The 15800-nt window shown below is 47.5% G+C and overlaps 1 protein-coding gene across 5 annotated transcripts in view; it reads right to left on the bottom strand.

Annotated features, from left to right (window-relative positions):
• Positions 1-484: 484 nt before the first annotated feature.
• INSR (insulin receptor) overlaps positions 485-15800 on the bottom strand; it is a 130587-nt gene continuing 115271 nt past the window's right edge. For all 5 annotated transcript variants that reach the window (XM_033854513.2, XM_033854512.2, XM_033854515.2 and 2 more), the window contains 7 exons: positions 15308-15375; positions 12521-12765; positions 11388-11498; positions 11140-11299; positions 8541-8670; positions 8078-8212; positions 485-5495 (listed from right to left, as the gene is read on the bottom strand). In XM_033854513.2, coding sequence (XP_033710404.1) covers positions 5141-5495; positions 8078-8212; positions 8541-8670; positions 11140-11299; positions 11388-11498; positions 12521-12765; positions 15308-15375 — 1204 coding nt within the window. In that variant the 3' untranslated portion in view covers positions 485-5140. The remainder of the gene's footprint in view (positions 5496-8077; positions 8213-8540; positions 8671-11139; positions 11300-11387; positions 11499-12520; positions 12766-15307; positions 15376-15800) is intronic.

The raw sequence follows: 15800 nt of genomic DNA, 5'->3' as shown, positions 1-15800 counted from the left end.
TGGGGTCATCTACGTGATTTCCTTCGGGCAACGGGACAGTAGCAAACACTGCACTGACCACTCACCCTGGGGGGCAGGTCCATGTTCCCAGGATGACATTTACAACACCTTAGCATCTAAGTCTCCAGCATGGTGCAATGGAGCAGTGTCTTGGGGGTCCCCTTGTATTCTTGTAGTGAACTGCTTAGTATTTGGATCCTGGGGAGGTCTGGGGTCCTTGAGGTAGCAGTACCTTACCAAATAGTATAGAAATAGTTCCATATTTAAAGCATTGGTTCAGCTCTACAGGTATGTGTCAGTGGATCATCAGCCCTGCTGCTAACAATATTTAACCTCCTGCTTCACTGATATGAAGAACCTGGAGGTTTGTTCCCTCTCAAAACAGATACCCACAACATCCCGGGAGATTTCCCTTCACCCACCCCCTAGCCACAACCCCACCCAGTTCATAGGTCCTCGCTTGGACACCACACAGAAACAAGAGTATTCTCAGATAATTTATTCTGAATTTTCATATAAACAGGTAATTATCCCATAGTTTACATGCAGAGCAATTTTGATATTCCAAGAAACAAAACAAAAAAAAAGGCAAATTCTGTACATGGTGCCACTTGGCTCTTGTAGGAAAACATTGAAAAAGTAAGAATTGATCTCCTGGTGGGTTTTGCGTCTCCGAGTTGGTTTCTGCATATGCCGAGGCACATTTGATCCTGCGTGGCTGACGTTGGATGGGAGGTGTCTGCCGCTCACACGCAGGGCCTGGGACCCCCAGGCCCACAAGGTAGAGAGTAAATAAGCCATTCCTGAATGTGTGTGGGTTGGGGGAGACAGTTCCTTTCTTCTCAAATGGGACCAAGAGCCCCAGATCCCTGGTCTGAGTTTGAACAAGGATTTTTAGGGCCCGCATCCAGATTAAAACGTGGCTGGAGGCTGGTTCTGGACCTTGACTGGTATGAGAAGTTGACAGTGAGCTCAAAAAAATCATTGTTTCCCTCTGTTTCTGGGAGACCCCTAAGGAAACATTCACTTCCAGGCGCAGCCTCTGAATGTCCATTGCATTCTCTCATGTCTTTGAAAGAACAAATGCCCATCTGTTCTTTCTCTCCAACCTCAACTCTGGTATAAATCAATATTCTGAAGAACATTCCAGAAGATTTTCTGAAGGGACACCATTCTACAGGTATCATTTATATACAATCAGCATGTCCATGTTCCCCACTCCCAACAAAACCATAATTTCTGAATCGCCTACGGTGCCAAGTGGCATCCGAACCTCAAACTTCCACCCACCACAAAGTAGAAAAAGATTGTCGTTTGGGGGACTACAGCACATCCCATCATGTACCCAGATGGCGAGCATGGGTTCCTGCTCACTGACCAATGTTATGACGGCTACAAATAAACACCTCCCAACCCAACAAGCACCTTTCATGGCAGACCATCCACTCTGGTTGGAGAGAGTGGAAGATCTGTCCATCAGTTACAGGCAGTCTCCAATGGTCTCGGCGTTGTTGGTGCAGATCTTTGCACCAATTCCCACATCTTCTTTCAGTTGTGCTCAACGTCTATCCAGAGAACCAGCAGCATTTCTTGCTTCTTACTAGCTTAAAAGGACAGAAAATCACCCAGAACAGCTCCCAGAATACAAACATTTCCAGACGTGTGTTTGACATCACTGGTCCAGAGAGAAACAACTATGTGGGTTTTGCCACATAAATAAAAAGGGGTTTTAAAATACTGAGACACCTTTCAAAACAAACAACAAAAAGTGTCATCCAAAGCTGGCTTTGTTGCTTTTTTTGTAACCCATCGCTACAATCCTCCAGGACATCCATCTCTAGGACTAAAGTTCTGTTGTGACAGAGTCAACATTATCTGATGCAAAAGGAGGCTGTGACCCAAGCCTGCTTCCTCTTTCACTGCAGCAGCAGAGACAGCTAAATGAAGTTAGGGAACTCCAGTTTACAAAGGGCGGGCCCAGCACTCTACAGTACCTCTGCAGGGAAAGTGGAAGAAAGGAGACTCTGCAGGGGTGGTGCCTATAGGTATGGGAAGGGCAGCGAGGTTTGGTGAGTATGACACCACTGCTGCTGGCCCTGCCCAGACTTACACACGGGTTATCAAAGTGCCCCAAGGTCAAACAGTATCAGCTTGAGGTCAACTGAACCAAAATACAGGGGGTCCAAGGTTTTGTTGCTAAAAGATGTGTTCAGCATCTTGGTGGGTTTGGGGTTGAGATTTCTCAGCATGCTCCCTTCCCACTCAGAAAATAAAAAGAGACTCTGCATTGGGTGTTTGTGTGTGAGGTGCCCATGACAGTGATTTTTTCCACCCCCAACCCCCCAAAAAAGCATCTCAATCTGAAAGGAGTGGAAATAAACCATGGAGAGCCCAGGGCACCTAGGTGCTCACACCAGGGGGATGCCATGGGACAATGGGGATGCTGGCTCTGTACCAAAGCCTGTCTTTGCCCCAACAGGGGAACTTCCCTCACCAAAGAAGGGTAACTCAGGACTGGATGCCCCCATACATCAGATACATCGTGATGGCCTGAAACTTGGTTCATTTCAAGGGCCACGGTATCAATGGATGGAGGATCAAAAAAAAAAAAAAAAAAAAAGGAAGATTAAATTCAGAGGAGCATATTATCAGCCAGAAAAAGAATCTATGCTCACATGAAAGCCATACTTCAGCCCAACTCCCTCCCTCAAAATTCTTACTGGTCCCCGGCATTCAGAATCAGCTGATACAAATTTTCCCTGATTCAGATCGGATCCAGGAAGAATTCTGAAGTCTCAAAGATGTCCATTATTGAATCACATCCTAACAATACACTGAGGTAGATTGTGCTGGGAAAAAAAAAAAATCATTACCCCACATTCACCTGTTTATTTTTCTTTGAAAAAAAAATTTACATGCACTCCATTTCTTATGAAAGTGATTTTTTACAGTGATTTTTATATATTAAAATAAATAATTTTCCCCTAATATAAGAAAACCTTTCTGAATTAGAAAAATGTGAAAATTGCTGCTAGTGTAGTATACGGCCACTACAAATTTACTACGAAAAGAACAAAATACCTAGATCTACGTGTTTTGTCTTTTTAATTTACGTACAGACCCTCTTTTATGTACAAAATAAATTTGGCGAAAATAATTTCTGTGCTCCTTGTACCCAATCACTGAGGCTCCCCAGAAATATTTTGACATGCTATCATTTCTCAAATCATATAAATAAGATAGCCAGAGGCAACTAGGATGTGTGTCTACCTGTGTTCTTCATCAAGAATTGAGAAGGTTCGGAGGTCACCATGGCATCTCTATCCTGTTCTTAAGCCCACAACTCTTAAGAGGAGAAGAGAAGAAGGAAGCAATCAAAAACTTGTGAGAAAATGCACACAAGGGATAACCCATGGGTGATGATTTGGATGAACCAAAGTGATGAGTTCACCGTGTTCTTTATTTGAGCAGCTGTAGTTCTTTCCCCAAAGGGAAGCAACTGTGGCATCACGCTCCTTCGCAAGTTCTTGGTAGTGTGAAGGTCCTTAGCGGTCTCTCCTCCGGCCTGTACTCTCTTAGGGACTGCAAGATCGTGAAGTACCTGAGAATTCAGCTCAGGCCCCACACCTGGCCCAGCTGAGGTCACTGGGCGCAAAGCAGCTTCTGGGAAGTCAGCTCTGAGGACAGACGGATGCCCTGAGGGCGGAGGGGACCAACAGGCACGTCTTCATATGGCTAGTGTTCTCAAAGTCCACCTGTGCTGTCCCACTTTGGGATGTGATTGTACTGTGTTTGCACAATCCTCGTAGGACGTGCGCACACAGCTGAGGAAGCTCCAGAGGTACGTACAGGGAACCAGAAGATCCAAGGGCCACAAGTGTGTTCAAAGGCAGGGCTCAGCTTACCAGAAACCAAACTATCCATCATACACCATCACCCACATGCTCAGCGTGGCCTGATCACGACGTCCAGAAGGGTTAGCAGCTAACGTGGCTTTAGTCCCAGAAAAATGGATGCCTTGAAGACCAAGGAGAGAGGCCATTGGTGCCTGGGTCCCCCTCCCCACACACAGGCAGACAAACCCCCATGCCCTACCCGCCCCCCGGGAAATGGTCAATAACTTATGAGGCTGATGCTGGAGATTTTTTTTTTAAATTAAATATGTTACAAATATATTCTCCAAACTCTTCATCATCTCAGTTCTTCTTTTTTTTTTTTTTTTTTTTTTTTTTTTTTTTTTTAATGTCCTGGCTTTGTTTGGTCTTGAAAAGATCCATTATCACTCCAAACGATTCCCATGGCTCCCGGGAAACATTTTTCACCAAAGTTAAGGGAGAGAAGACTCCTGAGGCTAGACTCGGGACTGAAGGAGACTCTTGAGGGCACAGTGTCCCAGTAGATTAGAAGGAAGGGAGGTGGAGGGAGCAGATCAGGGGCTCACACACTCCAGAAGGGCAGAACCTTCCTGGGCTGATCCCCAAAGCGGCCACTCAGCACGCATGATTTGCACACACACACACACACACACACGCACGAGTACACACGTGAGCCACACCCCAGGACTGCAACACTATATCCAAAATACAAAAGCAGCAGCTATTGGTCAATTTGAGGAACTGATTCTGTGAAGGAAAAAAAAAAACATCCTTCTGGATGAAAAAAACTTTCCTGAAGCCCACTCTGCAAAGTCTGGAATTCTACTAGGACAGGATTTTGATTTTTGTTTTTTTCTTTCTTTCTAACTTTTGTTCCACAAACAAGATTTATGTTTTACACCGTAGCTCAGACACCAGCAAAAAAAAAAAAAAAAAACCTTTGTAAAAACAGGTGCTTTCTTTCAATCTGCTAGGAAAAAAAAAAAAAAAAAGTAACACCCGGGCTTGAAACCTCGGTGGTCCAAAAGGACAGCAGCCGTGGAAACCCCTCTCCCATCTAGGTTCACAGTTAAGTTCTCAGATGACCAGTCAAATTGGCAATCAAACCAATGTGTTTGAAGTCAGAAGAGGAACAGAAATGGATAGTCATGATCTCTGAGCTCCATTTGACACTGTGGCTGAGTTGTGTGAAAATCCTGAGTTTTCTGAAGGCCTTCAAACCAGAGGAAAGCGAAGACAGGAACCATTCCCCAGAGCAGGGGCCGTTAGGAAGGATTAGACCGGGGCAGAGTCAGAATGCGTCCGTTTTTCTTGCCCCCGTTCATGTGGGTGTAGGGGATGTGTTCCTGATAGTTTCTCTTTAGCCCCAGTGCGGACCCTCCATCCCGGCCCCCGGCCTCCTCCCTCTGCACATGTGAGGACCGGTCCAGGGGGACACTCTCCATGTCCTCAAATTCCATCTCCAGCTCCTCGCTCTCGGGCACCTTGTTCTCCTCGCTGTGGAAGAAGGAAACTTCGGGAAAACTGGGGTGCAGCTCGTCCTTGAGCAGGTCGACAATTTCCAGGAAGGTCGGCCGCATCTTGGGGTTGAACTGCCAACACATGCGCATCAGGTCGGTGCTGCAGGACAGAGGGCACGTGGAGGGTGAGGCGCGCGCCGCCCCGCCAATCGGCCCCCTCCCCACCCCTCGCCGGTGGCCCACACCCACGGGGACAAGTGCCGACACCGGAAAGGCGACAGTCAAGCAGAAACAGCGATTCTAGGGGCGCTGAAAGGTGGTTTTATAAAGAGCGTCAAGGGGGCTGTCTCCTCCCCAAACCAGATCCAGAAGGGCCTCTCCTGATGTTGCTACAGGCTGAAGACCATGGTTCACCGTTTTTTTTTCTTTTAACTTTTTAATTTGTATAATTTATTTATTTTTATGTTTTTGGCCGCGCCACCCGGCTTGCGGGATCTTTGTTCCCCGACCGGGAATCGAACCCATGCCGCCTGCAGTGGAAGCGTGGAGTCCTAACCACTGGACCGCCAGGGAAGTCCCCATCGTTTTTTAAAATATTGAAGTATGGTTGATTTACAATGATGTGTTAGTTTCAGGTGTACAGCAAAGTGATTCCGTTATATATATATATATGTATATACACACACACACATATATATATTCTTTTATATATAAAAGAATATATATATTCTTTTTAAGATTATTTTCCCTTATAGATTATTACAAAATATTGAGTATAGTTCCCTGTGCTATACAGTAGGTCCTTGTTGTTTATCTATTTTATATATGGTAGTGTGTGTCTATTAATCCCAACCTCCTAATTTATCCCTCCTCCCCCTTTCCCCTTTGGTAACTGTAAGTTTGTTTTCTATGTCTGTGGGTCTATTTTCTGTCGGTTCCTCTCTCTGTATGTACATCCCTGCACCTGATGAGGGCAGCTGGGTGGACTGACCCTAGGGGGCTCATTCTGAGTAGTTGTCCTGCAGGTCCAGCCCCCGCTCTCTGGAGGGTGTGGGGTGGCGGGCGGGTGGAGACTATGACTTTACCTAGGACAGGCCCAGCGGGCTTGGGATTTCCATTTTACCTCGTCCTTTCCCCACTGTAACTTCTTCTAGGGCAGGGGTTGGCAAACTTCAGCCCTGCACCAAATATGGCCCCGAGTGTTTTTGTAAATAAAGTTTTATTGGCACGCAGCCACACCCATCCAATTACGCATCATCCACGGCTGCTTCCAGCTACAAGGCAGAGAGCCACCCAGCCCACAAAGCTGAATATATTTACACTACGGCCCTTTAGAGAAAAAGTTTGCAGGCCCCCACCCTAGGGTCTACATGTAATTTCCCTGGTCCTGGAACTACACCTAGCTGCTAATTGGCTTGGCAAGGAAAGGCCCTTCATGAGGAGATGTTTAAAAATATTTTACTCAGAGTTTCTAAGTAACTCTGCTTCATATATTTTTTTTTTTTTTGCATATGATGTTTCTTCAAACTACGTTTTCTAAACAGCTATCTTATTCTTTTGAGGATGAGGCATCAAAATGGCCTCCCTCCATGGATTTTTTTTCGGGAGGGCAAAGTTTTTTCTTAAGAAACACTGATAAAAAATAAATAAAAAAATAATAAAAATTTAAAAAAAAGAAACACTGATAAGGGAATTTATATGTAGTAAATGCTTATTGTAGAAAGTTAGAAAACACCCCAAAATATGGAGAAAATACACCTTGCACACAACTCTCCTTCAGATATAACCTCTTGTCTTTTCTATCTGGATACATCTGGAAATGTAATTTACATACATTTATTACACTTATTTTAACATAAGCTAATCCATTGAGTTATAAAATATATCACAAGCATCATCTGAGATGTCAATTTCTGTTTCCTATCATTTTATCAATGTACTTGGCAATTCTCATATTGCTGGGTGTTTTGATCATTTTCTTTTTTGAGATTTAAATAACGTTGCTGTGAGTAGCTATGACAACAGGGTGATAAGAAAGATTAGCTAACCATACCATTGACAGAATTGAATATTAAAAGTCTCCCTTCTTTCCTCCCTCCCTCCCTCCCTCCTTCCCTTCCTTCCTTTCTTCCTTCCTTCTGTTGCTAGTTTAGGAAGATAGTACTTTCTTTATTTTACCTTACATTTATTGGGCTAGTATGACACTGGATCATTTGGTAAGTGTTTAATGATGTGCATTTGGTGTTTGTGTTGTACAGTTGTTTCTACAACAAAAATTTAAGACAAATATTGGGAGAGGAATATGTCGTACATACCCCTGACAATTTTTTTTTTTTAGTGTTTATGCTCAGCGATTTCTTTTTTCCACTTTTAATGAGATACAATTGACATATACCATTGTATTATTTTCCTGACAAAAATGTTCAGTGTATAAAGAATAGGTAGTTAAACCTAAGCCTCCACTCCAGCTCCCCAGTTTCCTTCCCAAAGTAACAACTGCTGTGCAATTTCCTGTACAGCCTTCCAAAAATATGAAACGCAATAGAGCATACATCTAAAGATACAATACACAAACACAAGCATGTATGTAGACACAATACGCAAACACAAATGTGCATGCAAAGAAAAAATCCGCAAACACAAAGACGTGTAAACATACGATACACAAACGTGAGTATCCCGGCAAAGGGCATAGACGTTTGAATGAGCACCTCACACACTGTACCCCGTTTCTACACTTACACTCTCTCAGGACAGTTGTCGGGTTGATCCAGAAACCCTCCATCCATGACAAATTTTAACACCTGCTCGTTTGATAGGCCTTGGTAAGGCTGTTCCGCCAAGCTGGTAATTTCCCAAAGGACCACGCCAAAGGACCTGCCAATGACAGTCGGGGATAGTAACAAAGAAGCCGTTAAAATACACGCAACGCGCGCACACACACCCCTTCTTGGTTTGCTAGAACCTGGTTGGCCAGGTCACTAAACGATTCATGCTGCAGCTCAGAAATGCCTATAAGATTAGTGTCCGTTGGAATGTCACAGTGGCTGTGCTAGGGTCCCCAGACATGCCATCCCTTCTTTTTCTAGACGGAGAAGCCCTGAGGAAGGCAGTTTTCAAGTGACCCCTCTCACACTGGTCATACTAGCAGAGCAACCTGGAATCCAAGTGCAGTGTTCTGTCCACCAACCCACACATGACTCACCACATGTCCGAAGAAGTGGTAAAGACCCCGTCCTTCAGCGATTCAGGTGCCATCCACCGCACGGGGAGCAGACCCTTTCCCCCTTTCCGGTAGTAATCCGTTTCGTAGATGTCTCTGGTCATTCCAAAGTCTGACAACAAACAGTAGTTCACATGCTCTTAGCCTTCAGCCTGTGGCCAGCTGTCTGCCATCTTTCCTGCCCCACCCCTGCTAGAGCCCTCAGATGAAGGCACCTGCCCCAGGTGTGAGCTCACCTGCCCCAGGTGTGTGCTCACCTGGGTCACAGCCAAATCCAGTGAGAATGGATTCTGAGGGTACTCATGAGGATGTGGAGGGAGAGGATGGGCCACCATTTAAAGGGACAGAAAAAGAACCACCAAGTAGCAAAGAAGTGATGTTCTGACCTGGAGCTTGGGAATCTCACCCTCAGCAATGCTTCCTTCCAACCCACACCTCTCAGGCATCCCAAACTGAACTTTTCATGCTCTGCAACCAACCTACTATTTGCCACTGGATCTGGCCCCACCACCCACCCAGCTGCCCAGTCAGAAACCCAGTGCTGGGTCTTCCCTTGGCCACCCCCTTTCCTCACACCCCACAGAAAAGACAGTGGCGAGTCCTGCCCCCTCGACCTCCACATCCCTCTCTAGTTTGTTCCTCTCCACAGCCCTGGATGTCCCCAGGCCCGCCACCATCTCTCACCTGCAGGACCCTCCCTCCATCCTGACCCTGACAGCCCACTGCCCAAGAGAAGCTACATAAATCGGATCGTGTCAATTCCTGCTTCACACTGGCTACGTAGAATAACATCGAGATGACCCACCATGATCAACAAGGACCTTCCCAGCCTGGTTCCCGCTTCTCTCCTCAACCTCACATCTCACACTGCTCTGCTCCCCTCTACGTTCACCTTATTCACACCACATCAGCCATCCTTCCAACCTCACAGCCTCTGCACGTGCTGTAGCTTCCCCTGAGACGCCATCTCTCAGGTCAGCTTCTAACCCTGCAAGTCTTGGTGAAAACGTCGCCTCCTTATGGAGAGAGAGGCCTTTCCTCCCCATCATGGAACTGAACTCTTTTTTTTTTTTTTTTTTTTTTTTTTTTTTTGCGGTGCGCGGGCCTCTCACTGTTGTGGCCTCTCCCCTTGTGGAGCACAGGCTCCGGATGCACAGGCTCAGCGGCCATGGCTCACGGGCCCAGTTGCTCCGTGGCATGTGGGATCCTCCCGAGCCGGGGCACGAACCCGTGTCCCCTGCATCGGCAGGCGGACTCTCAACTGCTGCGCCACCAGGGAAGTCCGAAACTGAACTCTTTACTTCCTTCAGCGCTCTCTTCCCAGTCTCCATCATCTTATTTACATGTCAACTATTTTATTGTTCATCTAGAACAGCTCTGCCCAGTAGAACTTTCTGTGATGATGAACGTGGTCTATACCGCACTGTCTAATATTGTTCAAGGTTCCCAGTTCGACCGATGGACTTAATATTTTATTTTATTTTACTGAATTTATTTTATTTTATTTTACTGAATTTAAATTAATGTAAATTAGTTCACTGAATTTTAGTTATTTTATTTTACTTTACTGAATTTATTTATTTATTTTACTTCATTTCATTTTATTTTACTATGTATGGAATCTAAAAAAAAAAATCGTTCTGAAGAAGCTAGGGGCAGGAAAGGAATAAAGATGCAGACGTAGAGAATGGACTTGAGGACATGGGGAGGGGGAAGGGTAAGCTGGGATGAAGTGAGAGAGTGGCATGGACATATATACACTACCAAACGTAAAATAGATAGCTAGTGGGAAGCAGCCGCATAGCACGGGGAGATCGCTCGGTGCTTTGTGACCACCTAGAGGGGTGGGATAGGGAGGGTGGGAGGGAGACTCGAGAGGGAGGAGATATGGGGATATATGTATAGCTGATTCACTTTGTTATACAGCAGAAACTAACACACCATTATAAAGCAATTATGCTCCAATAAAGATGTTAAAAAATTAATTTATTTTACTGAATTCAAATTAATCTAAATTAGTTTACTGAATTTAAATCATTTTATTTATTTTTACTTAATTTCATTTTATTTTACTGAATTTAAACTCATTTAAATTAGTTTACTACATTTTAATTATTTTATTTTACTGAATTTATTTTATTTTACTGAATATATTTTATTTTACTGAATTTAAATGAGTTGAAATCAGTTTACTGAATTTATTTTATTTTACTAAATTTTATGTTATTTTACTGAATTTACATTAAACGCAGTGGCCAGTGGCTGCTGCGCTGGGTGGTGCAGATACAAATTGCAATGTGCAAATAATAACCTCAAGCTACACAAGAGCAGAAGAATCACGGCGACGCATTCAACCTCGCCCCTGTAACACCTCCTGCAGCGGCCGGCACAAATGCTACTTAAAGAAGTGAATGAGTGAATTAATGAACAAATGCAATTAAACTACAGCACGAGGACTAGGTCCCCGTCCAAACCCTGCCCCTTCCCAATATTAGAAAAGACGGAAGCACTTGCTATAGACAACTCCTCCTGAAATCAGAAGGCCTGGCCCATCCATTTCAAAGCAGAAAGCCAGACGCACCTCCGATTTTGACGGTAAAGTCGTGGGCAACCATGCAGTTTCGAGCTGCGAGGTCCCGGTGTACAAACTTCTTGGCGTTCAGGTACGCCATCCCGTCGGCGATCTCCGCAGCCATCTGAATCATCTCTTGCAGGGTAGGGGGAGGGCGGCCGGGGTTATTCTAAAGTCGAAACATGGGGTTGTGTTCAGCGACACCAGTGCCGGAGGCCGGGAGCGGGCACCCCACCGGGTACCTGGAGGCAGCTCACCTCGGCCTCAGGCCGCAGGGAACGGAGGTAGCTCTTCAAGTCCCCATGAGCCATCAGCTCCATCACCACCAGCGTCGGCTGGCCTTTGGATACCACCCCCAGGAGGCGGACCTGTGGAACAAGCATGGGGGAGGGGGCAGGGGGGCAGTTCTTGGATGAGGGTCTGCGGGAAGATGCCCACTCACCCGGGTCTCCCTGTCTGGTACCTACGTCACACACAGCACCCTGCTCCTGACTGGACTGTGGAAAGCCCTGGTCTGCCTGGCTGAAACGCCAAGGTCAAGGTCTTGTTGGGTTGGGGAGTGGGAGAATTCAGAACTCACAGTCTGGTGGGAGGGGGGAAGCAGACAGACCTGCCCCCACACAGCAACATGTCAAGGCAAACCCTCGTATCTCTGAACACAAAGGCCCACTTCCAGGCCTTTGCATAGCTGTTCCCACTGCCTGACCCTCTGTTCCCTCGCCTGAGCTGACTGTCCTCAGCTGAGCTGTCCACACAGCTCGGTCCCTACACTCTGAAGTCTTTGCTCAAACGTACCTTTGCCACTGCTGCATTCCCAGTCCCCCAACTCTGCCCTCCTCTCCCTGTTGCCATAGCATCATCTCCTTGTGGACAACATCATTAATCTACTGGGTTTAGACTCTGTCTCCGCCCGCGGGACTGAGAGCTCCAGGAGGACAGACATCTGCTGCATCCCAGAGAGGAGAATGGAGCTCAGTACAGAGCAGGTGCTCCTTGAATATGTGTGGGGCAAGGATGGAAGGACACAGGCTCAAGGAGAAATTAAGGGGCCATGGTGGGAACAGAAAGGCAGGGAGAGTCTGTGCTGACTTGGGGGAGCAGGGAAGGGGTGGACCACTGTGTTTAAAGGTTACAAAGGAGCCAGGAAGAGGGAAGAGATGGAAGATTCTGGAAAGCAATGATACAGCGAAAAGGGTATTGCTCTGAGTGCAGTGGGAGAGGATGGGATTTGAGAAATGAGAAGGGAAGGGCCACCTTTATTTGGACATTCAGCAGAGTCGGGGCTGGGCAGGAGGTCCACACCCAGCATCCTCACTGCTCTATGCAATAGGAGGAAGGACAGGTATTACAGGAAGACTTTTTCTGCTCCTGGAGCCAACTCGGGACTCACCACGTGGTGGCAGGTGAAGCCCTTCATGACTGAGGCCTCGTTGAGAAATTCGATCCGCTCTCGCAGGCTGGCAGACTCGTTCACCGTCTTCACCGCCACTCGGGTCTCCGCCTCGCCCTTGACGATGTCCCTGGCGTTGCCCTCGTACACCATGCCGAAGGAGCCCTGCCCCAGTTCTCGCAGGAGCGTGATCTTCTCTCGAGGCACCTCCCACTCATCCGGCACGTACACAGAGCAGGGAAACACTACACCTCACTTATCTACACAGCACCCTTGGAGGATCCCTCAGGGGTCCCTGGCCATCTCCCACCTGAGCTCCCCCTCCCCAACGTTCACTGACTCCTGTGGTCCAGATCCTGTGCCGGGCAGTGGGCACAGAGCCAGGAACAGGACAGGTAGAGACTGGGGAAGGAGTCCAGGGTTCTGGCCAGTGAATGCTGAGCTGAGCCTGCATCCCCATCCTTTCTGTCTGATTTCAGAGCCCTGTTACCAAAGGATGCTAATTCCCAACTGAGCCCGTTACTTCTGCAAAGTACCAAGGGGATGGGGGATGACCCTATCTGACAGGTGAGTGAGCTCACCCAAGACCACCCAGCGCCAGCGGATCTGCAGATGGGATGCAGCCACATAAGTGAGAACAGAAGAACCCAGGTGGCGAACCCACCAAATGGTGTTTGTTTTAAGCCACTAAGTTTGGGGTGGTTTGTTACGCAGCAAATAATCTGCAGACAAATACACATAGTCCTCATAAGAAAAGCCAAGATGTTGTCTGCCCCCCTCTGCACCTGTTATGGGCTGAATTGTGTCCTTAGCAAATTTATATGTTGACATCCTAACCCTGGTATCTCAGAATGTGACTGTATTTGGAGATGGAGTCTTTACAGAGGTGATCAAGGTAAAATGAGGTCATTAGGGTGGCCCTAATCCAGTCTGACTGGTGTCCTTGAAGAGGAGATCAGGACACAGACACACACGGAGGGAAGACCATGTGAGGACACAGGGAGAAGATGGCCGTCTACACACCAAGGAGAGAGGCCTCAGGAGAAACCAACCCTGCTGACCCCTTGATCTCAGACTTCCAGCCTCCAGGACTGTGAAGAAATCAAATTGTTCACTAAGCCACCCAGTCTGATCACAGCAGTCTGAGCAACACGATACGGTCACCAATGGCTCTTTCAAGGACATTGGATCAGACAAGCGTTCTGCACCCAAATGAACTCACAGATGCTCACTGGGGGGCCCCTCAGGGTTCTGAGCTTGGACCTTTCCCTGTGTGTATCCCTTGGCTCAGAACTTCCTGGCCTTAAAGACCCATGAGCCCCAATTTCTAGCTTTCACTTAGTACCCCTGTGCTCTCAGCCATTGCTTCATGCCCGGAAGGAAACAGGACAGTAGGGTGGAGAGGTGGTCCTGAGGTTCAGCTTCCCCATCTCTGATACGGTTAACAATGCCAGTCGCAAACAGGCAGAGAGGCTCTGGGTTAACATTCACCCGCTCCTGCTCCTGGGCTCTGTGTATATTCCCACTTGGAATAAACTCCTTGTCTAGCTTCTCTATTCTGATGCTTTGAGGTCTTGCTGAACCTGCCAGGACTGCCCACCCCAGGGGTGGCCAATTCCTACCGACAGTAAATGACGTGCCTGTGAGTCCGCTTTTCATATGCAGACCAACCAATCCACAGCCCACACCCCAACCCCCTCCGTGATCAGGCTCTCACACTCTGGGCCACTATCCCCCCGCCCTGATCACACCAGGGCCAGTTTGCAGACAACCAAGGACAGCCCCTATGCCCCAGACTCTGCTGAAACAGTTCAAACTAGCTCATCCTATGTCTCACCCTGCCTGACCTCTCCTTTCCCATGGAAAAGACAATAAAGCCTCTTGCCGACGTTTTTCCATCACTCCCTCTGCCTCTTGGCCGACCCTGGTGCTTCCCCATGTGGCCCTGCCTCCTGTTTCTCCGGACTCTGTGAGTCTAAACTTCTTCCTCATGATAGTCACTTGCAGGTCTGCACGTCTCACCAGACTTATTTAAAACAAATCCCGGGTACCCTTAGAAACACCATCCCTGTACCCCAAGGCAGCATCCTGTCAGGCAACGGTGTTCGTGCCTTGAAAGTTGCTTTCTGAATTTGCTGCACGAAGCATTTTAGAAGCTTGTAGTGCAACAGCTGCGTTCACATCTGAAGGAAGAGCCACGCCTTTTCTTCAGGGGTCACTCACTGCCTTTTGGGACAATCCAGGGGAATATGGCCACTGATCCTGCCATATCAGCATCAGCATCACACCCATGTCAGCTGACATCAATAGCAGATGTGTCCCTGGTACACACCCAGCCTCCCACCTTCCCCATGTTGTCCCTGCTTCTTGTCTGCCCCATCCCTGATCCACAGTCTCTCACCTTGGCTTCTGATTCCCACCTCCGAGCCTGGATGGCCAGTTTGGTCACCACTTTCTGGCTCTGACCCTCGGCACTCTCTCTGGCACAGGATCCAAGCTCTATACCCCCACAGCTGGGGCACCAAGTTCATGGCCTCTTAGCCAAGCCCACACATGGGTCCCAGACCAGCTAGATCAGCCCATTCCCACAGGCGCCAGACAGCAGGTGTCCGACTGCTCCCGGTAACAGGGTTTCTGCAGCAAGGGGCAGGTCCGCAGACTCAACTGAACGAAAGGACTCTTCTCAGCCCCCCAGGGTATCAACCCTTGACTGTCGCTTGACAGTGATGGCAAAGGAAACTGAACAGCGGGATTCTGGTCACCCACAAAGGAGGGGATCATACTCACCATCGCTGGCACTGAGGTATTCGGGGTTTGAAGAAGCATACAGTGGTCCCAGTGGCCCATCCGGCTGCCTGGATGAGAAAAATGGAGACATTCCATCTTGATATCCTCACAGAACTCTGTGGGTGATTAGCGGGAGGTTACAGCCTCCCCAGTGCAAACAGCCACCCTTATTAGCGGCACGCACGTAATCCTGGATACAGTTTGGGGTGAGGATGGGGGACCCTTATCTTTTTAGCAGAAGCCCATCAGATGGCCACTTAAGTGCATCACCACGGAACCGCTCGCTCATAAGCTACAATTTATGGTCGTCGATATAACACCTAAAAACTGCTCATCTACTGCTGCTCCGGAACCATCTCATTCCAGCTCATAAGAAACAACTGTTGAATTTTCAGGAAATTTGCAAGCCAGTTGTTAAATACAATCGCCATTTAAAATTAAATTACACGGGCTCACAGCTAAATACATTCTATTCAAAGCCAAGGTAATGAAT

Source organism: Tursiops truncatus, chromosome 3 (assembly GCF_011762595.2).
Source record: "Tursiops truncatus isolate mTurTru1 chromosome 3, mTurTru1.mat.Y, whole genome shotgun sequence".
NCBI classification, from domain to species: domain Eukaryota; kingdom Metazoa; phylum Chordata; class Mammalia; order Artiodactyla; family Delphinidae; genus Tursiops; species Tursiops truncatus.
Note: the sequence above shows the minus strand (reverse complement) of the source record. Positions and strands in the feature narration are given on the sequence as shown.